The sequence below is a fragment of the Vespa mandarinia genome, chromosome 21 (genome assembly GCF_050613455.1).
Source record: "Vespa mandarinia isolate Hongniang chromosome 21, ASM5061345v1, whole genome shotgun sequence".
Lineage (NCBI taxonomy): Eukaryota > Metazoa > Arthropoda > Insecta > Hymenoptera > Vespidae > Vespa > Vespa mandarinia.
This window is the reverse complement of record NC_140830.1, coordinates 2,785,001-2,811,742: the sequence shown is the minus strand read 5'-3', so window position 1 is coordinate 2,811,742 and position 26,742 is coordinate 2,785,001. Positions and strand designations below refer to the sequence as shown.

The 26,742-nt window shown below is 34.1% G+C and overlaps 1 protein-coding gene across 1 annotated transcript in view; it reads left to right on the top strand.

Annotated features, from left to right (window-relative positions):
• Positions 1 to 26,742, top strand: part of LOC146872320 (uncharacterized) — a 27,683-nt gene continuing 941 nt past the window's right edge. Inside the window, exons 1-2 of the mRNA XM_085663403.1 lie at positions 1 to 306; positions 26,108 to 26,197. Coding sequence (XP_085519529.1) covers positions 73 to 306; positions 26,108 to 26,197 — 324 coding nt within the window. The 5' untranslated portion in view covers positions 1 to 72. The remainder of the gene's footprint in view (positions 307 to 26,107; positions 26,198 to 26,742) is intronic.

The window sequence follows — 26,742 nt, the reverse complement described above, 5'->3', positions numbered from 1 at the left end:
GGAGGAGGAGGAGGTGGTGTTGGAGGAGTCGAGCAGCTGCTGCTCGACTCGGAGGAGGAGGAGCCCACGGCGATGTCGAGGCAGCCTCGCGGTGAACGGGACCACGTGAGCCGCTGCGACCAGCGAGAACCTCGCGACCTACGCGACTTCCGCGACCTCAGGGACCTCAGGGACGTAAGGGATGTAAGAGACGTTAGAGAGACTTACGCTACCGGCGTTAGGCATCATCGTGACGATTACGAGAACGATCATCATCCTACTGATCGAAGCATCGCTGCCTCTACTTCGGCTTTACCCAATAAACCGGTGAGTACTTTATATCTATTTAAATACATGTATAAATAATATAAGTAAATATATATGTTAATACGTACGTTAAGTAAGTACATAACTTATGTATAATACGTACTACGTACTTACTTGTATTCAATTGACCAATCACAATGTTGCGCAATATTACGTGATACTCCGTTCGCAACAACTTCTACAATTTAATACGTTAGATCGTCATTGATATATATACTTAAGGTATTTACCTTTTATATAATACGTCGAACGAATTTAATTTTTATTTGTTTTATTACTCTTCTTCTTTTTTTTTTTTCGTCCTCTTCTTTTTCCTTTCTCTCTTTTTTTTTTTTTTTTTTGTTCTCCCTTCTTCTATTTCACCGACCCGTTATTTCTAATATTCATCGCACGTAAGGTTGTTACTATTTCTTTTTTTTCCTTTTTTTCTTTTTCTTTTTTTTTTTTTATGAGAAAAGAGAAAGAGAAATGGATTCTTCAAAAGAGGAGCACAACTCTCTGTTGGAGGGAAAGTAAACGGGAGTATCGTGGGTATCTTTGATCAAAGCACCCTCCTCCTCTTCCTCTCCCTCTCACCTTATCTTTCTCGTTCGTCCTCGATATGCCCACGTAACCGACATAGTGGTTTTCATTCAACGCTTTGCATCTTTCATAGAGAACTACCTTGTGCAAACGACATTGGGATTGGTGGTGCCTCCTCTCATTTGCAGCTGCATTCACCGACCCTTTACTTTCTCGTCGTCGTAGTTATAGTCGTCGTCGTCGTCGTCGTCACCATCATTCGCCTGGTCTGCTGAAGGGTCAGGAGTGCTAATGAGAAAGAGAGAAAGAAAGAGAGAGAGAGAGAGAGAGAGAGAGAGAAAGAGATAGAGCTTGTTCGAGCTGAAAATGGAATATGGTCTGGTTCGGCATGAACATACTTTTCGCTATTTCTATCCTTCTCTTTTATATTATATGCCGCATAAAGCTTCTATCTTTCGTCTCTTTCTCTCTCTCTTTTTCTTTCTCTCTTTATTTCTTTCTTTCTTTCTTTCTTTCATTCGATAGGGGCTCGACGTAATGCAGCGTTTCTCGAAACTAGGACACTGTCCAAGGTTCTCGATTAAATATTTCTACACTATTGTCAATTCTTTTCCTTCTCTCTTTCTCTTTCTCTCTCCCCACGCATAATCATTATTCTCGGTACGAAGGATTATACAATGTAATCTGATTGTCCTCGTAACAGACTATTTTCCTATTTTGATCATTTAACATGAAACATGATTTTAATAACGATGTCTATAAAACGTTCACCAGATCGTTTTTTATCGACAAATCGTTTCCAATCTTCTCATGGACATAATTTAATGGCTTGTATTTAAATCTTTTTTTCTCCTTCTTTTTCTTTTTCTTCTTCTTCTTCTTTCTACAATACACACTGGCAAAATTACTTGGATCGTAATTTATATCAAAGAAAAAAAAATAAAAAAATTCGAACTGATTGTTCCAAGCACACTTTTGAAGTATTTATTTACTCTTAATAATCATACCCTATATAATGACGGTATAATAGCTTATGCGTCGTTGCATTTTTTCTATGATCATTTGTAATAATATTTATCGCGTTTCACTTTTACCTATTTGTAGAAGAAAAAGAAAAGGAAAAACAAGAATAGTAAGAAAACAGAAAAGAGTAAGAAGAAGACAAAAAAGAGAGAGAGAGAGAGAGAGAGAGAGAAAAAAAAGAGAGAAACAGTAGACCTCTCTTTAAAATCCACAGTTTATGTCACCACCGTCTATGTACTTATCTCTTCCGGAGGAGGATAAAATTATCGATAATGGAAGTCGTTTCCATTATCCGAACTATCCAAAGTAAAAGCTTGAACGTGCGTGTAAAAGTTATTAAGCATGATGTTCTCTCTCTCTCTCTCTCTCTCTCTCTGTCTATCTGTCTGTCTCCCTCTTTTTTTTATCCATGTACATTTCAAGCGAAGTAGGAGTTATCTTAAAAGCATGTTGCAAGATATTTAAGTAAATGTATATGATCGCGTATATGAAAAAGTGTGTATAATATATATATATATATATATATATATATATATACCAAGGCTGTCGATTATTATACTCATTTTGGAATTTCATTAATGACTTTCGATACTGATAAGTAATAATAATAAATGAAATGTCAAATTTATATTTTTGTTTATTTGTTTCTTTCATCGTGTTTACAGTTGATTTTGTTTGTAACACCCACGAGAATTGGCATCGACTTTCTAAAGAAAGCGATTAATTAGTACGAAAATTTTCGAGCTTATTTTTTTTATCTTCACCTCTATTTTTTTACTTTTTATGCATTCTTTCTTTTTTATCTTTTTTTTTCTTTTTATCTTTTTATTTTTCCTCGAAAGAAGAAGCTTGAGAATCATACGTAAGTTAATTAAACTCCTCCTTTAATTATACCTACATATAGATAGCGTGAGAGAGAGAGAGAGAGAGAGATCCGCGAATATTCGGCAAGAAGTGAGTCTCCTCTTCTCTCGCGATTTTAATCTCATTTACCGGTGTTGCTAATTACCAGCGAGCCACGTAACGGCGTGTTTAATGATGGAATATAAACGTATCAACGAACGGGAAAATATTTCTTCGACGAAAATATTTCGTGATAACGTATGATTATTATTCGTTGAAATCATTTTAAGATTGAAACCAATCGAAGGAACGATATTATTAAAACGCGCTTTTTTTTATATAATTATCCTTAATAAGCATGTTCAAAAGGAAAGATGAAAGATGAAGGAAAAAGGCAAGAGAAAAGAAATATAAACAAAAAGGAAGAAGAAAAAAAAAGAAAAAAAAAGAAAAGAAAAGAAAAGAAAAGAAAAGAAAAGAAAAGAAAAGGAGGAAACGAAGGAAAATAAAAGAAAAAGAAAAAGAACAAAATTCATATTCATATTCGATCGATAATATATCAAACGTTCGATGATTATTATTGCAAATTTTTTTCAATTGAAATTATATCATAAAATATTATATATATCATGTATCTAAAGTATATGGAAATTGGAATTTTCCTTTCCTTTTTTTCTCTCTCTCTCTCTCCTTTACTTTTTTCTTTTTAAATCATCGATATAAAAACTTACGCGGTTGAGTGAGATCGGAGGATCGATGAAAAAGGGGACTACGGTGGTTACGTGTATATGAGAGTTAGTATCTGCGTGTTAGTATCCGCTGCTGTCTGTCTGGTTGTACGAGTGTGTGTGGTGTCGTATGTTCTCTTCTCTCTTCGGGGTAGTGGGTCTACTCGAGCAGACCCGGTTCCAGCAAATATAGGTCAGTGTATAAGGCGGCAGGAGCTAAAGATCAAACAGAGAAAGACTTTAGCCGGGAGCATCTTTCCTTCTTCTTCTTCTTCTCCTCCACCTTCTTCTTCATCTTCATCTTCATTTTCCTCTTCTTCTTCTTCTTCTTCTTCTTATTATTATTATTCCTTTTCTTCCTCTTCTTCTTCTTCTTCTTCTTCTTCTTCTTCTTCTTCTTCTTCTTCTTCTTCTTCTACTACTGAGAATAGCATCGCGTTTAACCATCGTCCTGTCCACCAACACGTCGCGTTCTCATCCTTGATACTCGGAAGGACTCGCTAACTGCCAAACGAGTTTGCGATGCCTCCTCTTCCCTCATCCCTCTTATTGTTAGTGTTAGATATTAAAACGTCAAAAGATATTATGAGAGAAAACGATAAATATGATTTTCAATCGAAATAACAATCATTCATTTCACATCTCGCAAAATATTACTCTTCTATTTAATCTCGCGTTAATCAATTATTATTTACAAAAAGAAAACGTATTATCGATCCTTGTTATTCGGTATATCGTGATTATTGATCTTCTTACCGTATCAATTTGATCAAAATTATTTAAATAGAAGCTAGTTTGAAGAGAGAGAGAGAGAGAGAGAGAGAGAGAGAGAGAGAGAGAAATAAAGAATGAAAAACAAAATAGAGGAATTAATTCTTATTATACATTATTGCGATGGTCAAGCTTTTTATTTAATTTTTTTCTTTTCTTCTTTTTTTATAAAAAAATTATCGACCGAAATTAAACAGAGAAGATACAAAAATATCGATCCTTGTCCATTCCTTGTTTGCGATAATCGATCTTATGAATTCTTGATAAGAGGAAAGAAAAGTATTTTTTTGTTATCATCGTTGCGAACAAATTAATTAAAAAAAAAAATAAGGAAAAAAAATTATTTACCGAACGAATCCGTAGATATTTGTTATTTTTTGAAGTTTAATACCGCCGACAGAGAATAGTTACTTATGTCCTTAAGTTTCTTAAACATGTTTCTCAAGTTCACTATCCCTCTCTCTCAATTTTTTTTTTTTTGGACACACCTTAAGCCGTCTGCGTTGGTTGCTATCCTTACATTATCCTTCCTCCACCTAGTGCATGTTTCTTTGACGATCAGACGTTCCTCAGCAGAAGGGACCACCGTACACCTGCGGAATTAGTCGCGAAAAAGGTTTCTCTATCTCTCTCTCTCTCTCTCTCTCTCTCTCTCTCTCTCTCCCCATTCTCTTTTGAAATTACAGAATTATTATTCTTCTTGGAATAATCTGTTACTGAATGTCGTTTGGTTAAGAAAGAAAAAGGAAAGAAAGAAAAAAAAGAAAGAGAAAGAGAGAGAATATAGTATATTAGGAAGTTAGTCTCTCTCTCTCTCTCTCTCTCTCTTTCTCTCTCTCTTATTCTTTCTATCTTTCATCCAAACTGACGAAGGTGAACACACGTGCGCGCTCTTGTATTTTGCACCTGATCGAACTTCCGACACTTAATTGGGGAAAGATTCACAAGGTATTGTTACGATAGTTGCGTGTTACACGCGAGGAAATTACTTTCTATGGTAGATCGATCGTAGATCGAAAGGGAGTTTTACTTAAGTGAGTAAGAGAGACAAAGAGAGAGAGGGAGGGAGAGAGAGAGAGAGAGAGAGAGAGAAAGAGAATAAGTGAAAGAGAGAACGCAAATAGAGATTTCCTATCTTTCTCTCTCTCTCCCTCTCTCTCTCTCTCTCTGTCACTCTCATACTCGAGATAAGTAAAAATAATCAGAATCAATTGCGTTTAGTTTTCGTGAGTTTTCCTGATAAACACCTTCCGACGTTTTCACGAGAAGATATATATATATATATATATATATATATATATATATATATATAAAGTCACGTGATTGAAGGCAATGATAAAAAATGAAAAAAGTATTGAATCTTCCGATAGTATTCAGTTTTAATATTTAATTAATAATATTTAATATTTCAATATCTTTCTATCGTTAATATCGATTTTATTAATGCTATATAATATTTATCATTATTATTATTATTATCATCAAGATCCTTGTGTATATATATATATATATATATATATATATATATATAACAAGAAAGAAGACGAGATTAATTATAAGTAATAGAATCATCCTTTTTTGTTTTTTTCACTATCATTAATTTAATCATCGATGATATTTTCATGTTAGATCTGTATTAACTAGCTCGATAGAGATATCAATTATCTCTGTTTTCTTTATTAGCTTGTATACGTATAAATATAAAGAATAATAAAAGCTAAGGAAAAGGAATAAATCAGGGGAAAGAAAAAAAGAAAAGAGAAAGAAAAATAATCTTAACGTTTAACAGTTTGTCGCGAAGTTGCACATGCTCTTCGATGAATACTTAATGATACCTCTTTTAATGATAATTTTACAGTCATCATTCAGAGAAAACCGAAAATAGAATTTATCTCTTTACAGATTGAATATTTTATACTATGTATACACTTAGCAATGTATGTCGTAAGATTCATATTGGTAAAAGTAAAGAAAATCGAATGATAAAAAGGAAATATAAAAAAAAAAAGAAATAAAAAGAAATAATAAAAAGAATGAAAAAAATAATAATAAAAAAAATCGATCGGAAAACTCACATATACCGATGAATTAATCGATCCGATAGTAAAGTACTAGCAATAAACGATAACAACTTAAACGCTTTAAGTAAAACGAACATGCGCGACATATATACTTGTGTGCGACTGTATGTGTGTGTATGTGTGTGTATGTGTGTGTATGTGTGTGTATGTGTGTGCGTATATCTATATCTATACATATCGCAAAATTAGAACTCAGTTAGTAGTCAAGCATCGTATCGAAGATATCGACCGTAACTATCGAATACTCACTTCCGCCTACTTGTAATCTCAATTTAAATCATCGTCAAGCGTACATATATATATATATATATATATATATATATATTTATACATTCTATCTTTATCGGGATATTAGTTGCAATAACAATTTTCTTGCCGCTCTAAAATATTTCCTTCCGTATAATTAAATACATTTGCATAATTGCGTTTTATCGATTGATAAATTTTTATCATTTTCGATAGAGATAGATAGATAGATAGAAAGTGACAGATACAAAAAAAAAAAAGAGCAAGAGATAGCTTTGAATGATAGAGAAGAAAAGAAAAAAAAAGAGAACAAGAAAAACAAATAAATAAAAAACAAAAGGTAGAAGAAGAAGAAGAAGAAGAAGAAGAAGAAGAAGAAGAAGAAGGACAAAAAAGCAAAAATAATAATAACAATGGAGCGAAAAAAATACAAGCGGAAAAAATAAAAAGAGAAAGAGAAAGAGAGAGAGAGAGAGAGAGAGAGAGAAAAGACGATCGTTTATATTCACGTGTGAACGAGGATCGGATGAAAACGAGCCGTGACAAGAGGATAGATAGAGATAAAAAGAATAATAAAGATGAAAAGGGTGAGAGTGAGAGTAAAAGAGAGAGAGAGAGAGAGAGAGAGAGATAGATAGATAGATAGATAGAAAGAGAGAGAGAGAGAGAGAGAGAGAGAGAGAGAAAGAGATAGATGGACATTAAAAAAAAGTTAGAAAAGGACAGAGAGGATGCATAGGGATCCTTACGTAAAATATCGCACAGCCGTCTGTAGGATGCTCGGCCGAATATTATTTCGCCTCGTAAGGATCCTGATGAGCGTCGGCCAAGGGATTATTTAATGACACGATCTTCTCTCTCTCTCTTTCTCTCTCTCTCTCTCTCTCTCTCTCTCTCTCTCTCTGTCTGTTCAGGTATAAAAGGTAAGTGAAGCGATGGAGGAGGCTGGGCAACTCTTCTCAGGTATGTGAGAGCTTCTTAGTCGTTCGCGGTGCAATGGCCGTAAGCGCAATGCGTTTGTATGAGTGACTGGTCCATAAGTTCATATTAATGTATGTTGAGAGAGAGAGAGAGAGAGAGAGAGAGAGAGAGAAAGAGAAACAAAGACAGATATAAAGAAACTTTGCACCGTCTCTTTTCAACTTTTATAATGAATTTACTCGTTCATCTTTATATTTCTTTTCTTTCCGTTTAATTATCTTCGTAAGTGAATTAAATTGAATTTTTGTTCTAATGAATGTGTAAGGGAAAAAGAGAGAGAGAGAGAGAGAGAGAGAGAGAGAGAGAGAGAGAGAGAGAGAGAGAGAGAGAGAGAAAGAGAAATCTATTTCGAAATGTTTTGGAAAGTAAGTAAACGACTTTAATAACTAAGTAAAAATAATTAATTTTCATAGAATTTAACCGGTATGAGAATTAGACTTATACCAAATTCTTGCTTAGAGATAAGAGACAATTTTATAATCCGGCTATGTTATTGCTAATTCAATAAAGTTTTATGCCTATTCGCCTACACAAATTCCGTATATTTGTCTCTCTCTTTCTCTCTCTCTCTCTCTTTCTCTTTTATCAAGTCTAAAGTTCAAGTTATTTGAAACGAATAAGCATCGAGTACAACAAGAATACATATGTATTATTTATTAATCAGGATTTAGTTGCGGGTTTCAATGAAAACATGTAATTTTTCTTCTGACGTGAGTTTGAATATATTCAAAAATTTATGAATATTAAAATAGCCCGAAGTAACGTTACAATTCGTTTCACTTGGACAGTTTAACATTTTACAGTAGATTGCGACGATAGATTATGTAATAACGGAAACGGACGATTAAATTCGACGAAAGTATAAATATTAATTATATACTTATTACGAATTTACTCTAATATAGTATAAATCCTTTCATTCATTTGATTTATAGTTAATGAATGTACGTCATTTATGAAGTTTTGAGATACTTTCAAAATTTTACGAATTTATTCGACAAAGGAGAAATATATATATTATTGTGCCTTTGCTTTATATCCTATAATATTATTATTTCTTGTTTATCTTCTTTCTTCTTTTTATAATCCTCTCTCTTTCTCTCTCTCTCTCTCTCTCTCTCTCTCTCTCTCTCTCTCTCTCTCACGCATTCGATTAATTCCATGCCATTGAAAGAGATCGGTAATGCTATGATTAGAATTACTTGAATTTGATTGTTTGATTATCCGAGAGAAAGGAAAAGGAAATAAAAAAAAAAAAAAAAAGAAAAAGAAGAGAGAAAAAAAACGAATAAAACTCATGACTATTATTCACTCTAACGCACGTAGAACTACCTGAACGATGAACGAATGGTGATCTTGTTTCTTTCGAAAGGAATTTTTAAAAGGATGAACCATAGTTAACATTAGTGACACTTCATTAAGATAATTTGACTCGAAATCTAGGTTTCGTCAAGGTCCTACCTGCTTGTCTCTTTTTTTTTCTCTCTCTCTCTCTCTCTCTCTCTATTTCTGTTTATCTCTATCTTTTATCAAATTTTAGTGATTTTTTACTTCTCTTCTCTTTTTTTCTATTTTCTTTTTCTTCTTCTTCTATTTTCCCTTCTAAAACTCATTGAGAAATAAACGTTCGAAATGTGAAACATGTGTATCCGAATTATTGTGCGAGTTTCGTAAAATCGTAAAATTCCTTCGTTACTTACTATAATTATTTTTACCCTTCTATGTCTAACCTTTGAAAGAGGGCAATCCTTTATAATAGTTATAACCTGTAGAACAGGTGAACGACAGTAAATGTATACCTGACAAAGAGTTGCTTTTTGATTCATGCCGTTCTTCAAAGGAATTCTTATACCTTGTGAAGTGCACCAGGTTGTTTCCTGGAAATGGACAATCCATTTTTGTGTCCGTATACACATATAAATATTATAAATACATAGATTCGTGTTAGGACGTGTGTGTCTGTATATATCGCATCTCTTCGAGAGATATGCAGGTGTTGCAGAAAACGATTAGGCCAAAACTCCTATATAATTGTTAATTATTTGAAAGTTAGAAAAAAAGGAGAAGAGAAAAAAGAAAACAAAATAAAAAAAAAAAAAAACAAAAAAAAGAACGGAAGAAAGAAATAACACGTGCGCGTGCACGTGTATACAAACACCTATATATATATATATATATATATATATATATATATATATATATATATGACGTGTACGAAGTTATGAGTATACGTGGTACGCGTATACGTGTTAGTGATAGTTTACGGAGTAAAATTGGTCCGGTGGTGACTAGCCGACTTGGTGTGTATAGTCTTAGCGAGCAATTTGGCGGGCAGTAACGAAGGGCCTGCGAAAACAAAGGATCGTCGTCGCTCCGGCCAATTGTTGCATTATTCATGCGTTTCTAGCAAGAAGCGGTCGTAAGGCTTGCACAGGCCCTGAGACTCCACAACTTCAACTCAAACTCCTCCTCGTTGTAGTCTTCGTAGTCGTCTCTTTCATCGTCGTTTTCCATCCTCCTCTTTCTCCTACTCCACCACCTACTCCTCCTCCTCCTCCTTCTTCTTCTTCTTCTTCTTCTTCTTCTTCTTCCTGTAGTTGCCTTTCGAGCCTCTTTCTCTCCCTTCAAAATTCATTTTGTTCCCCTTGGGTGCCTTAGACGCACCATTAGTCCGCTTCGAAGTATGGCGCTCGACTCTGTAGCTACCTCGATTACGAACCGAACTAGAAGACCTTCAGGATCCAAACTAGTCCTGATCTCTCCGTCTCTCTCTCTCTCTCTCTCTCTCTTGCTCTTGCTCTCTCACTCTCTCTATCCCCCACCCTCTCTATATAACCCGCCAACGCCCCCGCCCCCGCCCCCGCGCCCGCCCTTGTCCCTGCCCCTTACTTACTCCCTAACCGTACCAGTCATCTACCACCGTCACCTAACTCTCTTAACTTTCATCCTGCGTGTGACGATCTCTTGCTTTACATAGATTAGACGATAATTTGTATGCATTTAGATACTTTCGAGATAAATTTCTTCGCGTTTTCATTTCAATCGATGGTTTATTTTATTTTATTTCAATTTTCTTTTTTTTTTTTTTTTTTTCTTTTTTTTTTTTCATATGGATCACAGAACGATTAATAATAGTTATATTTCTTTTCGCGATAATTATCATGAAGGATATTTTCTTATATCTTTTGTTAAATTTTATTCGTCGAAGTATTTCCTTGCGAATTAATTAAAGATCACAAATTTTTGTCAAACTTGAAGGTTCGTCACATTGATTCGTCGTTCTTAATTAATATGATTAATTTCATGTTTTACTCGTTTCATTTCTCTCTCTTTCTCTTTCTCTCTCTCTCTCTTTCTCTTTTTTCTTTTTTTAATTTTCATCCCAAGTGGCGATCTTGATTAAGTAATTTCAAATGACGTAATTAAATATATTAAAAAATGAAAATTTAATCTTGCCCACATATACTTTCATTTTTCGAAATCAATTCTATTTGATTCGTTCGCAAAGATAATTGGAAACATATTTTTTTTTTCTGTACACACACACATATATATATATATATATATATATATATATATATATATATATATATATATATATATCATTTTCTAATTAAATTCAGAATATTATATGAAACTTTGAAAGATCAGATTTCCTGTCAGCTTAAATGTTTCACATTCATTCGTCGTTTCTAGAACGACATTCCGCCGATCATTTTAAATTAATTAATAAGAGTCTAATTTCTTTTTTGTCAAATCGTTCAGACCGTTCCATTCGCTTCGATAAATATGGAGCAGAGTTTTGTTTCTCTTTATCATCTATTTTCTTTAAATTCTCCCTCTTTCTCTCTCTCTCTCTCTCTCTCTCTCTCTCTCTGTCTCCCTTCTTCCCCCTCTCTCTCTCTTTCTCTTTGTATCTATCTATCTATCTATCTCTCGACGTAAGAGAAGCAACCTCTTCCAAGAAAACGCGAGTACGAAAGACTAACCGTGAAGGGACAAGCACAGCAAAAAGGGAACGTTCGTCCTCTTGCGGTTGGCATTTCGATCGTCTAGGATCACAAGGAGGAGGAGGAGGAGGAGGAGAAAGAAGAGTAGTAGTAGTAGGAGGAGGAGGAGGAGGAGGAGGATCTTGGCCATTCCGATTTCACTCTCTTGATACCTGCCTTCTTATTCTTTCTCCTTGAGAACGAGATGACCACATAGAGAGATTTCATAGAAACGAACGAATTTTATTATATATTTTATTAATATGTATACGTACGTATAATTTTTTTGTCTTGTATCATCCGTAAATCATTTACATTGAAATGATTTTTTATAATGCCATGATCCATGCATCATAGAAATAATCGTATATCTAGAAAATATATCGTGCGCGTAGAAAATAATTTTTTTTCTTACGTGTATTTAATTTTGTTTGTCGTTCTTTTTTTTCTTTTCTTTTTTTTTTTTTTTTGTATCGTACAAATAATTCTTTCTTTCGGTTTTTCTTCACTCTCGTCTTTTTACTTTTCTTCTCGAACAAATTTTATGCACTTTAATGCAAACACCTTTTTTCTTTTTTTTTTTATCCCATTTACTAATAACAAATAGAAATAGTCATTAGACGTTGCATGTAATTACTTAGAAGGATAAAATGAATGTTATAGTATTGATGTAGGTCGGGTTAGAAAAGAGGACAAGCTGTCCCCTTTAAGTCGAGATAGCAGATTGCACTGGCGAACGCTTCTCGTTTCGATCGAGCGAACACGTACACACATACACATACACACACACAGATACAAAAAGAAAGAGAGAGAGAGAGAGAGAGAGAGAGAGAAAAAGAGAGTAAAAGCTATGAAAGAAAACCAGTAAACCCCAAGTTCCATGGACCAATGGAATTCAGCCAAATGTGGAGTAGCATTTGAATTCGGCTTATCGATCATGTCCTCAAGTACCAACCGAATTCATTCTCAGACAATAACTATTATTAGAATTTTTTCTGTGAAAAAAAAAAAATAAAAAAAAAGAAAGTTACCTTTTATTTAACAATATATATTACATCGTCTATTATTATAGTGATTATAATATTTTTATTTTATGTCTTAGACAATTTTTATTTATCTACGTTTATCTACGTTTATTATCTACGTTTGTTCTATTTAGAATTTAATTCGGTCCATAGACTAAAACGTTATGGTGTTTATGAATTTTTATAAACCTAATACTTAGACTCATTCCATCGACGAATTTGTCAATTTATAATTTGACGAAGTAGTTATTTCGATTTTTACGACATTAAACGACTCTTTGTATCTGTGAAATTAATAAATAGAAGAAAGAAAAAAAAGAGAATAAAGAAGAAAGAAAACAAATGAATTGTATAAATTTGTACAAAATCGTGTAGACACATCACGACGAAAATCGATTATGTCTGATCGATAGTCTAAGGAACCAAAGAAAAAAATTTGATTCTCACGTAAGAAATACCAAAAAAAAAAAAAAAAAAAAGAAAAAAAGAAAAAATGAAGGAAAAAGGAAGAAAGGTGATTCGATCTGTTAAAATAATAGATCATCGTTTTCACGATTTCAAGGAGTGGCCTAGAGAGTCTTACGATCGTTCGGCTTCAATTCACTATAATAAGAATCAGGAAATCGTGAATCGAAAGACTCCCGTAGCGAGAGACATTTGGCGATTTAGAAAGGTTATCGGTCTTTATATTTCTTTCTCTTTCTATGCAGAAAGGAATATAATTTCTAGGAGTTCGTGTATACCATTACGATCTCTCTTTTCGTAGTGGTTACAACTGAAGGAGAAAAAGGATAAGAAGAAGTGCAAAAGTCGACTGTTGATCACGGAGAAAGGTGATACGAAAGAGAGATAAATAGAGATAGACGGAGAAAGAGAGAGAGGGAGAGAGAAGGAGAGAGTAAAAGAGATAGATAGATAGAAGTCAAGTCGTGTTCTCTCGCTGCTAATAAAGAATTTATAGTCCTTGTTATACCAGCACGGTTTCCTACGAATTAACGTTGATTACTGAACAGAACGGTCACCATAGAGCAAAAAAGCTAGAAAACGAGATACACGCAGAATTCGATTAAACGAATTCATGAATAAGTTAAGACGCAGCTGTCCTTTATATATATATATATATATATATATATATATATATATATATATATATTCTCTCTTTTTTTTTCTTTTTTTTTACTTTTTTAATATGCTATACTTTAATATAACATTTTCATGTGTAATCGTTATCACTGAAAAAAAGTTATCAATAGCAATATAAAGGAAAATTAAAGAGACACCTTTCTATAATTCAATTTCACCCGATATATTCTATAATTAATGAAGATAAGAGAATATTTAATTAATTTATCACAAATGGCAATTTTGAACACTTGTAGAGAATATTTCTCTTTCCCATTTGCTTTAACACTTTTCACGTATAATCATTAATTCACGTTATCATGAAGAAAATTTATCAATAATTTTTTAATAATAAATTAAATATCGTTATATATTTAATTAAATAGTGTATTATTAATGAAGATAAGAGTATATTTAATTAGTCGGTCAGAAACAAATGTTGAACATTTGTATAATCTCTCTCTCTCTCTCTCTCTCTCTCTCTTTCTCTTTCTCTATCTCTCTCTCTTTGTCGTTCTTTCTCACTCCTTAAGAATACGTAGTCAAAGCGCAAATTCATGAGTCTCTCTTTTCGTTCGGGTAAAAAGAATCTTCTCGATGCTGACGTCACACAAACGGGAATGCGGTCAGTCCGGATGGGGCCCAAAAAGCCGATAGTCCTAGAAGTACCTGGAGAAGAAGATACGATTAAAATGTTTGCACCGTGCGCCTCGGAGCAAGAAGGATTTTGTTTTTTTTTTCTTTTTTTTTTGCCTAAAAGTTTAACGCAACAAAATCTTACTTATTATTATTATTATTATTATTAATATTATTACACAGTAAGATAAGAACTTAATTCTATTGTTTTTCTAACGGTTGAGTCATAAATTCTTTTCTTTATTTCTTTTTGCTTACACTTGCCCCCCCCACCCTACCCCTCAACCCTTCCCTCAACTTTACTCAAGAAGATATTGAAAAGTATCTGATAATGCACGAACGAATACATATAACAGATAACTGTTGTAAAGATATGAAAGGGAAGAAAGGGGTGGGGGGGTTTTAAGGAGAACATTTTTATTTTTATTTTTATTTTTATTGTTCCTTTTATTTTCTTCCTTTTTTTCTTTTTGAAGGGAGAAAAGAGAACGTTCGAAACACATCGATGTTTCTCTCTCTCTCTCTCTCTCTCTTTTTCTCTCTGTCTGTCGTTCGTTTCTTCCGGCATATCGAGCGTCTTAATCCAAAAGGGAACACGAGGTTAAAGTGGCTTTAAGGGACGCTCTTGTCGGAGCTTATTAAGTACTTAGAAGGCATAAGGACCTACGTTGCTGCCTTGAATCCCATTTAACCGTGCTCGAATTACTTACCTTGTGGAACAGAGAAGGAATACGTTCGAGATGAAAAGGATAGAAAAAAAAGAGAAAGAAAGAGAGAAAGAGAGAGAGAGAGAGAGAGAGAAATATGAACGATCGGTTTAAGAAAATTAATAGGCGGAAACGCGCAAGCGGTTCGGATCGGTCCTTTTTAAAACGTTAAGTCGTTTCCAGGTGTTATATGAATTTATTTCAGATCTTTGTCATAGAATCCGAACACGTGCCAAAAACTTTTCTCTCCCTTAATCGCAAATTTTATTTTACGACGTTGGAAACCTTTATTAAAAAAGAGAAACTCACAAATAAACCCTTATAGAATAATAATAATGATGATAATAATAATTTCGTTTTCGATCCTATCAATTTGTAGTTTTAGTAGAATCAATTAATTATTTGATTTCGTGAATGATCTATACCTAGAAACTTTCTACGTATGGATTATATTATGATTTGATTTGAATTTCTTTTTTCGTTTTCGTTCTTCTTTTTCCCTTTTTTTTTTTTTCTTCTTTTCTGAACAAAGAATAAACGAAGAATAAAAAAAGTTCACTCAAAACTTCACTCTCGTTTGTCGCAATAAATTAGAATGATTGTAGATTATTTGAAAATATTTTTCTTCTCTCTAAAATAATATATTTATATATAATTTATGAGAAGAAATTTTTAGCTCGAAATATCTATCGAAAAATTTTCATATTAATCTTAATTAAGTTTGAATTAAAATATAATAAAAAATTATAATAAAAAAAAAAAAAAAAAAAAAAAAAAAGAAAAGAAACTGTTGCTTGCTAATCAATTGCAATGATTATAAATTGTAATGATTATAAATATTTATTTTTATTATATATATATATATATATATAATAATGGGAAGACTCTTGTTGGAGAGATTAGGTATAGTTTTCTAGAGCAAAACATCTCGATGAGAAGGAGGGATAAAGGATGAGGGAAGAGGGAATAAGGAAGAACTTTGAATTCTAATAGTAACAGCTGAATGAAGGAGTATCGAGGCGTAATTCACGGGGCACATAAGTATAATAAAAGCATAAGAAAAAAGGGGTGATCAAGATGGGGGCACGCGCCACTGACTCGGAAGAGCAACCCTTCATCGTTTTATTCTCAGATTTCCACTTCACAAACGACAATCTCCGACCCCCTTGGGTGAGAAGAGATTTCTCTTCTTTTATCTGTGAGCCTATTTATTATGTGCCATTCGATTTGATTTCGTTGTCGACGAGTTAAATATCATCGGACATTTTAAATCTTTATTTTTCTTTTCTGCTTTTTTTTTTTTTTTTCTTTCTGTTTCTCGTTTTTCTTTTTTCTCTTTTTTTTTCTTCTTCTTTTTATTTCTTCTTTTCCTTTCTTTTTTTTTTTTGTTTTGGACCGAAATAAAACATTCTCTCGAATTCGAATCATTTTTCTCTTCTGCGCAATACCATTATATAATCATTTTATTGCCTAGAGAAGGGAATTATTTTCGAATAAATTTTTCTAATATCCATATCAGATTGCAATAATTCATTTGAAAGTTTTTTCTTCTTTTTTTTTTTTTTTTCTTTTTTTTTTTATCATCCTCGAAAAAGAGGAAACGATTATATTTAGCTGCCTGGTCGTATATAAAATTATATATCTTACGTATATCCTACACCTAATTATATCTGTTTATCTGGGGAAAATAATTATGAGTAAGAGAGAAAAAAAAATAAAAGAAGAAGAAGAAGAAGAAGAAGAAGAAGAAAAAGGAAATAAAAAATAAAGAAGAAGAGAAAAGTGTCACAGATCATTTCGAAATTTTAGACGTCGTTAGATCTATTACATAATCGAGGACATAGAAATTAGAATTTTGAATTTAAAGAAATGAGAGGTTCAAAAGGAAAAAAGGAGAAAAGAAAAGAAAGGAAACCGACACGAACAAAGACAGTTTGGCTACCTAAAAAGGTAGTTTATAACCAAGAGAGTTAGAGTTCTAAGTTAGGCAACTACTTTCATAGTTTACCCACCATAATATCTTCTCGTACCTACATAAATCTACGAGTCTCAATATCCCAAAGGCAGAGAGAAATACACGTATACACATATACACGTGTGTGTGTGTGTATATATATATATATATGTATATAATATATATTACTCGTTGAACGATCCAAGTGTGTGGGTGGGATATCACGTGTGTATGTGTGGGAGACTCGAAAAAGGTAATTTCATCTTCTCTCCCCGAATCTTCTTTGCGGTCCTCTTCTTTCTCTCGCATACCATCCGGTACTCTTTGTTTCTTTCTCAACGTCCTATCCCCTGACCGGCACCATTTATACCTGAAGTCAGCAGCCTGATACATGATTTTTCTTCTTTGATGATGATGATGATGATGATGATGATGATCGCGATCTACCTGGATCAATTCTCTTTTCCATTTGTATAATTTTTATCGTTACTATTCTCCCATGTGCCAATGGGTGATGAAGGAAGGTGGGGGAAAATCTCATTAAGTCGATATTCCTTTTTCTTTGTGTATTTATCTTCCTCCCCCTCTTCTTCTTCTTCTTCTTCTTCTTATTCTTATTCTTTGAAATTCTTCGAAAGAAAAAAAATATAATAGTCACAAAAGTCTAGGAAAATAATTTTGAGGATAAAGAGAGAATAGACGAAAAGAAGAGAGAAAAAAGAAAGAAAGAAAGAAAGAAAGAGAGAGAGAGAGAGAGAGAGAGAGAGAGAGAGAGAGAAATACGCGCAGATAGAAAAAGAAAAACAATGTTCTCCATCAATTCGAACATCTGCGAATAGAGGATTTCTCGTTTGGTAAATTTTGTGCCCGGTAGCTATAGACGTTCTTCTTATGAGAAGGTAGCAGAAATCAGAGGGTAGAAGGGTGGTGGTGAGTAGGTAAGTCAGTAGGTAGGTAAGTAAGTAGGTAGGTAGGTAGGTAGGAAAAAGAGGGTGGCCAGAACTAGCAGTGAGGAACAATGTAGTGTCGAACTAGAAAGAAGCATAGAAGAGGGCGGATAGAATAGATTCGAAGACCAGCAATTTGTTCGTCCATCAGATGGCGCCTGCGTGACCGGCGAACATTATCAAGAAGTAAAGTCTACTCGAAATTCAAATCCAAAAGTGCGGATTCGTAACTAAACCACACGCATACACATACACACGCGTACACATATGTATATATAAGTGTACACATATGCATGTATATACATAGAGAAACGATATATGGCTCGCGGCTACTTTTCTACCAAACCGTTTTGATTATACTCATTACTCTTCGCCCTTCCTCCCTACCCTCTCCTTCATCACCCCTTCCTCTTTTTCTGTCTTCCTTTTGAACCTATATTCTCTCTCCCCCAATTCTAAAACTGGTTGAAAAAGAAAGAAAGAACAAAATGGTCCTTCGACTTCTATTATTATTCCCGGAAATCGTGTGGATCTCTCTCTCTCTCTCTCTCTCTCTCTCTCTCTCTCTCTCTCTCTCTCTCTTTCTCTCTCTCTTTCTCTACGTTTCTCTCGATAGACATATGCGTTGAATTTCTTAACCAATTTTAATATAATCTCTAATATCTATTTCTTAGAAAACATTTGGATCGATTAACAAATCGTAGCGTAGGTGTTTCAATATTTTGATCTGAAAGAAAAAAGAAAAAGAAACACAAGAAAAGAAGGAAAATTAAATAACAATTTAGCGTCTAGCTATTTTCCCGGTATCCTTCGATAGCAGCTCTCCTCTCTTCGATATAAATAATTTTGTAACAGTCAGATAAGATAAACGGGCACTCTCTCCTTTTATGCACGTAATCTTTCTGTTTTTTTTTCTTTTTTTCCTTTATTCTTTTTTTTCTGTTTTTTTTTTTTTCTTTTTTTTTTTTTTAATCTACATGTACACCAGCTATTCTTATCAACGATTTACGTATCGTGTTGCTCAGCAACGTTTAATGTATTTCCTGATTCTGAATTTTGTTACATCAGTGTGTTACTTTTAATGAATATGTATTGGACATTTTATAATAAGTATACAATATTTTTCTAATATTTAGTAGTTGTTTCGAAGCAACGTTTAACAGTGTTTTTACTTGAATTCTTTCAACATTTTCTTTCATTGAAATTAATAATTTTAATCTATAAATTACTGTGTTCATAATTATACCTTAACATTACTTTTATGTCAATGTTAAAAAAAGAAGAAAATAAAAATCGATTAGATTTAGTAAGTCTAAATCCATATATTAGAGATCGATTTGTGGCAATGCAGAGTAGCTTTGCTCAGGATAAACGGTCGAACAACTTTGTGGAGACTTGCAACATAGTCCGCAATTATCCGCTCGCCGTCTCATTTGCGATTGTAATTAAGATCGGCCTGGCTCGCGAACGCGAGTGCATTCGAGCGTGCACCGATCGAAAACGATTGCAGACCTCGGGTGCGAGCTACGCTTTCATTGCGGCGCTAATGCGACTAACTGCCTCGCACGACCCGACAGAGCCTTAGTAAGATCGAAAGATTCTTTCTCGATCGTTTTCCTTGATCTTCTCGCACACATTTAATCGATTCTTTTATTATTTAATTTTTCTTAATTCTTCTACTTTTATTATATTTTAAAATAAAACATGGTTTATATAATAAATTTACTTCATTGTAGAGAAAAACACTTCTTAGTCTTAACATATTGTATTAGGAAAAGAAAAAAATATCGGTATTTATTCATTTCGTTCACTTGTCATTTTTGATATAGCTTCATTGGTACAATAACAAAATCAAAATCATATCGGCTTTAAGTTTATGGAAAGGGAGTGTTTTACTAAGGTAAGGGCGTTGTCATTGGCGCCGGGGGAAGTTCTACGGCGATGAGGGAGTGACTAACTTTAGCGGGGCGTGGCTAATAACGGAGAGAGTCTTATTAATTTCGACGGGGTCGTGACTAACTTAGAAGGAGGCGTGGATAACAAGAATGGGGACGTATTTAACTAGAGAAAAGGCGTGGTTAATTGTCTTCAGGGCGTTGGGGTTGGGCATGACTAATTTTGGAGGGGGCGGGTTTAAATAGAGTGGGGGCAGGACCAATTGGTGAAGGAGCAGGCTAACTTAGCAGAGGGCAGTTCTAACTTTGGTGGGGTCGTGGGTAACTTAGCGGTAGGGCATGACTATCTTTGGTGAGGCGTGGTTCACTTTGATAGGGCGTGGTTCACTTTGATGGGGCGTGGTTCACTTTGATGGGGCGTGGCTTACTTTGGTAGGGGAGTGGCAACTTTTTGTTAAAGTAACGGATAGGCATCCCCTTCTTTGTTATAACCCCCTTTTTGGGTAAAACTCCCCTCCAATTCAAACATATAGACACACCTTTATACTTGGTAATAAACACCCCCATCTAGGGATTTAAAACCGGTTTGATTTTGATACTGATATTTTTTCCAGTGACTAAAAACCGTTATCTTTTTGTTATCCGTATATTACGCTAACAAAACTACTGTTAAATTGATAAATACCAAAATGAATGTATTATAGATAGTCTGGATTAGTATTATTGGGAATATTTTACAATATTAATAGTACATGTCAGTGATTTTTCAAAAGAATAAATTCGACGTGAACAGAAAGGCACATGTTTTTCATTTCTATAAAATAAATTTGATATAATCTTATTTAAGTATTGTCAATTAATAATAAATTTAATGACGTTACGTAAATCATCGATGGTTAAAACGACAAGAACGATTATAATTGATTCGAAAATTTTGGATCTTTGCGCCGTCACGTAAATGTAAAATTTGATAATAATGGATATACGTGCCTTTCCAAAAATTTCCTTCCGTTCGGTCGTTTAGAAAAGAAGGAGAGGAGATCGCCTTAGACATCTTTCGCGATAATCTGCCGACAGGGGTGGCACGTCACGTAGGTAGATACATCGGATAGCAAACTCGTTGCGTGACTACTCTCGTCGCGAGAGTTCTTTCTCTTCTCTTTGCGATACGTACATTTATCGTGAGTAAAACGATCGCACGTGGATGCAGTCGCAAAATGTAGCGCGATACGATCTCTCCCTTCCCCCCGTCCTCTCTCCCCCCTCTCTCTCTCTCTCACTCTTTCCCCCTCTTTCTTTTCGATATTTACGAAGTTTCGTTCGTTCGTTTGAAAAAAAAAATAAATAAATAAATAAAATAAAATAAATAAAAATTACTTTTTGGTTAATAATAATAAATAATCCGAACAATTCCGACGAGAGAACAAATTTCTTTGTAAATTTCGATCATTTTCAGTCTCATAAAAAGTTCGCATAACAAGAGAATATTTTATGTCGTTGTTATTGTTGTTCCTTTTTTTCTGTTTTCGTTTATTTTTTAACGCCAAGCTTCAAGTTTTTTTCTCAGTCGAGAGATTTTTAGAGCCACCCTTTCTCTTTCTCTCTCTCTCTCTCTTTCTCTCTTTTTTTTTTGCGAACACAAGATCGTATAAACGTAAATACGCGTGAAATTTACGTCGTTTCTGCGGACTGGAGCTTGTGCTACGAATCGAACGGGGCGTGTGGGTGTATTCAAAAAAGCTTTAAATACGGACATCGAACCATCCGCATCGATTTTCTCTACGATAAGCTTCTAAACTTCTTTTTTAAACATATTCTTCTCGAAAACAAAACGAAACGATAAGATAAACAAAATATATAAACTTTAGATAATGAAAATTCTTTCTTAAAAAATATTATTTAAACGTTCACTTTGAAACGTAATATTTGCGATTACGCGAATTTGATCTTGGAAATAATTCTTCGTGAATTCTACGTGTAATTAATATTTTTTGTAATAAGAAAAAGAGAGCTAAGAGAGGGAGAGAGAGAGAGAGAGAGAGAGAGAGAACTGAAAGAGAGTTGTGTCAAGTAGAGTTGGTACCTTCGTGTTGAATTTTCAAGACTTTTTTTTCTATATAATATATGTATGTACATATATATATATATATATATATACATATATACTTACGGAGCACTAAAGCCACAATGTGTCTATCTAAGCAGTAACGTTACAACGCAGAGTCGTTACTTCGCGTTAACCACATGTTGCGAGAATTTCTCCCACTCGAATTGGCCCGTGGCGGCTCCTCTTTCAAAATTCTCTTTTGTTACTTCCTTCCTTTTCTTTACTGATTTCCAAGCACGATAGATGGGAAGGGTACCTAGAGAGAAAGAAAGAGAGAATGATAGAGATATACACATACATACAAACATATACATATATATATATATATATATATACTCATCGCGACTTTTTTTTTATTATTTTCCCCTTCTTCTCTCATTTATTTTATCCTTATCTCTTTTTCTCTCTCTCTCTTTTTCTCTCTCTCTCTCTCTCTCTCTCTCTCTCTCTCTCTCTGTCTCACTTATATCCAAAATTATGCACGGCACGTAGAACTCGTTGCACCGGTGCAATCTCCACTGTAATGAGACGAACGTGCGTGTCAGCTGGTATAAAGTAGCGAAGGGACACCCTATATATATATATATGTGTGTGTGTGTGTGTGTATGTTTATATATACGTACTTGTATGCGTATATGAATGCGTCTTTGTCAGTGACAATTTTTTTAAGGGTACCGCCACCATAAGAAGAGGAAGGCTTTCGTGTCTTGCGAGAAAAGACGCGATCTTTTCGATAACAAGCTCGCATTCGTTTCTTTGCCCTTAAGGTATAACGTAGGTAGTACCTATAGCGAATTTGCCAAGGGTAACGTGTGATTTTCGCGTCAGAATAAATTGAACGAATCGTCGAGTTTAAAAGAACACGTGCCCAATCGAATTTATATTTTATATCCTTTCGATATTAACTCCCCCGCGAAATAATAATAAAAGAGGAACGATCGAAAATTTTTTTTCTCCCATTCCCCTTTACTCTCTTTTAAAAATTATTATCCATATGTTGAACATTGTCCTATATTAATTAATGATAGTCTAATGTATCGATGTAATTTTATCGATTTGTTAATCTCCTTTATTTTTTCTTTTCTTTTTCTCTTTTTTTTTTTTTTTTTTTTTTCTTTTTAATTTAATTAAAAATGTTACTTATATTCGTTCGATGTAAGAACGATGAAATTTAATTATTACAATAATGTTTGATAACATTCGAACTGATAAGAAATTAATGATAGTATTTAAGAATTAAAAATATGATCTCGCGCTCTCTCTCTCTCTCTCTCTCTCTCTCTCTCTCTCTCTCTCTTTTTACGTACGCGCATGCACGCACACATTAATGTTATGTATCGTTAAAAAGAAAAAAAGAATATTTACCAAAAAAATATAGAAAAACGAAACGAAATAAATAGAGACAAAAAATGGGAAAAAAATAATAGAAAAGAAAAAAAAGAAAACATATATATATATATATATACACATAAGGGATCCTTGCCGGTTATATGTTTCGGGAAGGGCATCGTTGTGGATTTGACTTTGCAGTTGTGCTGCGTGCAGCATCCTCCTTTCGTGTGTTTAACTTGTAGGATGCCGACGAGAGGGGAAAAAGAGAGAGACAGAGAGAGAGAGAGAGAGAGAGATAGAGAGAGACAGAGTGTGAGGGAGGAGGGGAGGAGGACGAACAGAGGGCCAGTAAAAGTGACGAGGGTATGATGTTCGCTTTAATATCCACCAGCAGGTATATATTCTCACTTGCTTCCTCTCCGGTTTGCCTTCTCCCTTTTTCTTTAATCTTTTCTCTCTCTCCCTCTCTCTCTCTCTCTCTCTCTCTACACACACACACACACACTCTAACACACACTCGTTCTCTTTTTTTTTCTCCCTTCTCACTCATTTATAGCGTCTGTATATCGAGTGTGTCGGTGCTGGAAACTCGTAACGCATGGGAAACTCTTGGCTATGGGGGAAAGTCCTTAAGTTAAAAAGAGAGAGTGAGAGAGAAAGAGAGATAGAGATAGAAATAGAGATAGAGATACACAGAGATAGATATATAGATAAATTTTTCAAGACTCACGTAGAAATATCTATCACTATCGAATTCTACTACTAAGTTGTTGTTGGTATGACTGTTTAACCATCGTCACGATCAGCACCCGCACAAGAACCATAAGTGGAATGAGCGAGCAAGTGTGAAAGAGAAAGAGAGAGAAGAATGAAAGGAAGAAATAAACGAAGCACATCTTTTCAAAGAGCGAACAGGACCTCCGGGATACCGATTCAGACCGCTGACTTGCAAAATTCTTAAGACTGCGAGAAAATAAAAGCACGAAAAAGGGGGATGTAAAAGAGAGAGAGAGAGAGAGAGTTAGACGTGAGAGACTACAAAATCGTATCCTTAGAAAATATTCAATGCACTTAGGCTTCTAAATGAGAACATTATTTTTCATTTAACAAAAGATGACTGTTCTTAACGATCACTCTAATTGCCATTATCTAAACGATATTTAGGCACAATTCTTTTTTCACTCCTTTTTTCTCTCCCCCCTCCCCAACCCCTCATCAAAGTCTATATAATATATTAAAATGATGATTTATATTCATTATTTAAATTAATATTAACGTTTATCATTATCATCAATTGTTCGAAAAGATCCTATCCATTATATTATCCCTATATCTCTCTTTCCCATTTTACTCATTACAATACACGTTATAAAATTAATATTAACACGATTTTCATGATTATTAATTATCGCGAAGGAATAATGTTCATTGAAATGTTAATATTAATATTAATGTTTTCGTAATTATCAATCATTTCGGGGGATTTTGAATTTATTGTTAAAGTAATATTCAAATAACGTTTTTATGATTATCGCTCGTTTTGGGAAAGGATTTATATGCTAAAAGGATAAAGAAAAAGAGAGAGGCAAAGGTAAAAGAGGGAGAGAAAAGAAAAAGGAAAAAATAAAGAAATTGACTTCTTTGTCTCAAATTAAAAAAAAAAAAAAAAAAAAAAAAAAAAAAGAGAGAGAGAGAGAAAGAAAAGAAAAAGAAAAAAGGAGCTTTAGATAGCGAACGAACGAACGAGAACGCACGGAAGAGAGAGAGAAAGAAAGAAAGAAAGAAAGGAAAGGAAAGAGAAGAAGAAGAAGAAGAGAAAACAAAAAAAAATGAAAAGGTTACGCCAATGTCGTGGCGGCGATCGTAAATAAATAAAACGGGAGATGTGTAAGTGTAATATCTTAAAAAAAGAGTGAGGTGCTGGCGGGTGAAATAAATAAATGGCGACCGGTGGTGTATCCAGGGTTAGGCGTCGTCATGGGTCCTTTGTCCAATGGGCCGTGCGGCGTTTCAGGGTCCTGGTATTAGGATTAGCCACGCCATGCCACGCACACACGCACACACACACAGAGCAACAAAAACACACACACACACACACGTACATACACATATATACACGAACAGAGACGTACATACACGTACACATATACATTTAAAAAGCGAGTTTGAAGTCGTTGTACGTGATATACGTGTAGGTATTTCTTGTTTATGTGTACGTAGAGGTAGGACCGAAGGGAAAAAGGAGGAAGGGCATAGGACTCGCGAGGATTATGCCTACGCCGTTTACTGCTTCTTCTTCTTCTACTACTTCTTCTTCTTCTTCTTCTTCTTCTTCTTCTTCTTCTTCTTCTTCTTCTTCTTCTTCTTCTTCTTCTTCTTCTTCTTCCTTTTGTCTCTTTCTTTCTCTTACATGGAAATAGAGGAAGACGGAGAGAAGAGAAAGAGGATCTCTTGTATCTCCGAAGGATCTACGCGTATTTTCACTTAGCAACTTACAAGACACTGGCCACCGTTGATGTAACTCACGGTTAGGTTGGATCATTAGTACCTCGATGGTCTCCTCTACAAGTATGTCCTCTATCAAGAGCCACCATACTTTTCTTTTCTTTTCTTTTCTATTTTTTCTTTTCTATTTTGTATTATTTTTATTTCATTTCTTATCTTATCCTTATCCTTTATTCCGATCGTTCTCTTTTCTTTTTCTTCTTCTTCTTCTTTTCTTTTCTTTTTTCAAGGGTTAATCAACGTGCCCTTATGTATTTAAATCGAAACGATATCTATCCGATGATTTCGTTCGAAATGATTTCACGAATGATCATTGAAATTAGGAATTTTTATGGGACGTCGACGTAAACTTCATTCTCGAATAAAGAGATTTCCGTGGACTTTCAGGATAGATCGAAAGGGAGGACTACGGTGCAGCAGGATCGAAACGATCTGCAATTAGTGAATCTGTGCGTACCTTCGAGATCGGCGATCGTCGTAAGTACATTCGAAGAGAGACAAGTTTCTCTGTCTCTATCTCTCTCTCTCTCTTTCTCTTCTTCTTGCTTTCTCTTTCTCTCCCTCTCTCTCTCTCTCTCTCTCTCTCTCCAACTCGCAAAAGCTCGTAACAGCTTCAGCGGCCGTGATTACGTGTGAAGAAGCATTTCATTCGTTCATTCATTTATTCATTCATTCATTTATTCATTCATTTGATCGTTCATTCATTCATTCATTCATTCATTCATTCATTCATTAATTATTCGTACTGCATCGTTCGATCGTTTCTTAAATGAATCTGCTTATCGTCTATCTCACTTAATCTTCTTCTTGGCTTTCTAATCTTTCTAAATTTCTTTCTCTTTTTTTCCTTTCTTTATTACTTCTATTCTTTTTCTTTTTTTTATTTTTTTTTTTTTTTTATATAATTTATATTTGTTCTTTTCTTCCTTTTATACAATCGTCCGATGACGACCAACACTCGTACTCTAGGCTGCACCTAGAAAAAGAAAGGATAGAAAAGAAGATGAAAAAGAGAAAAAAGA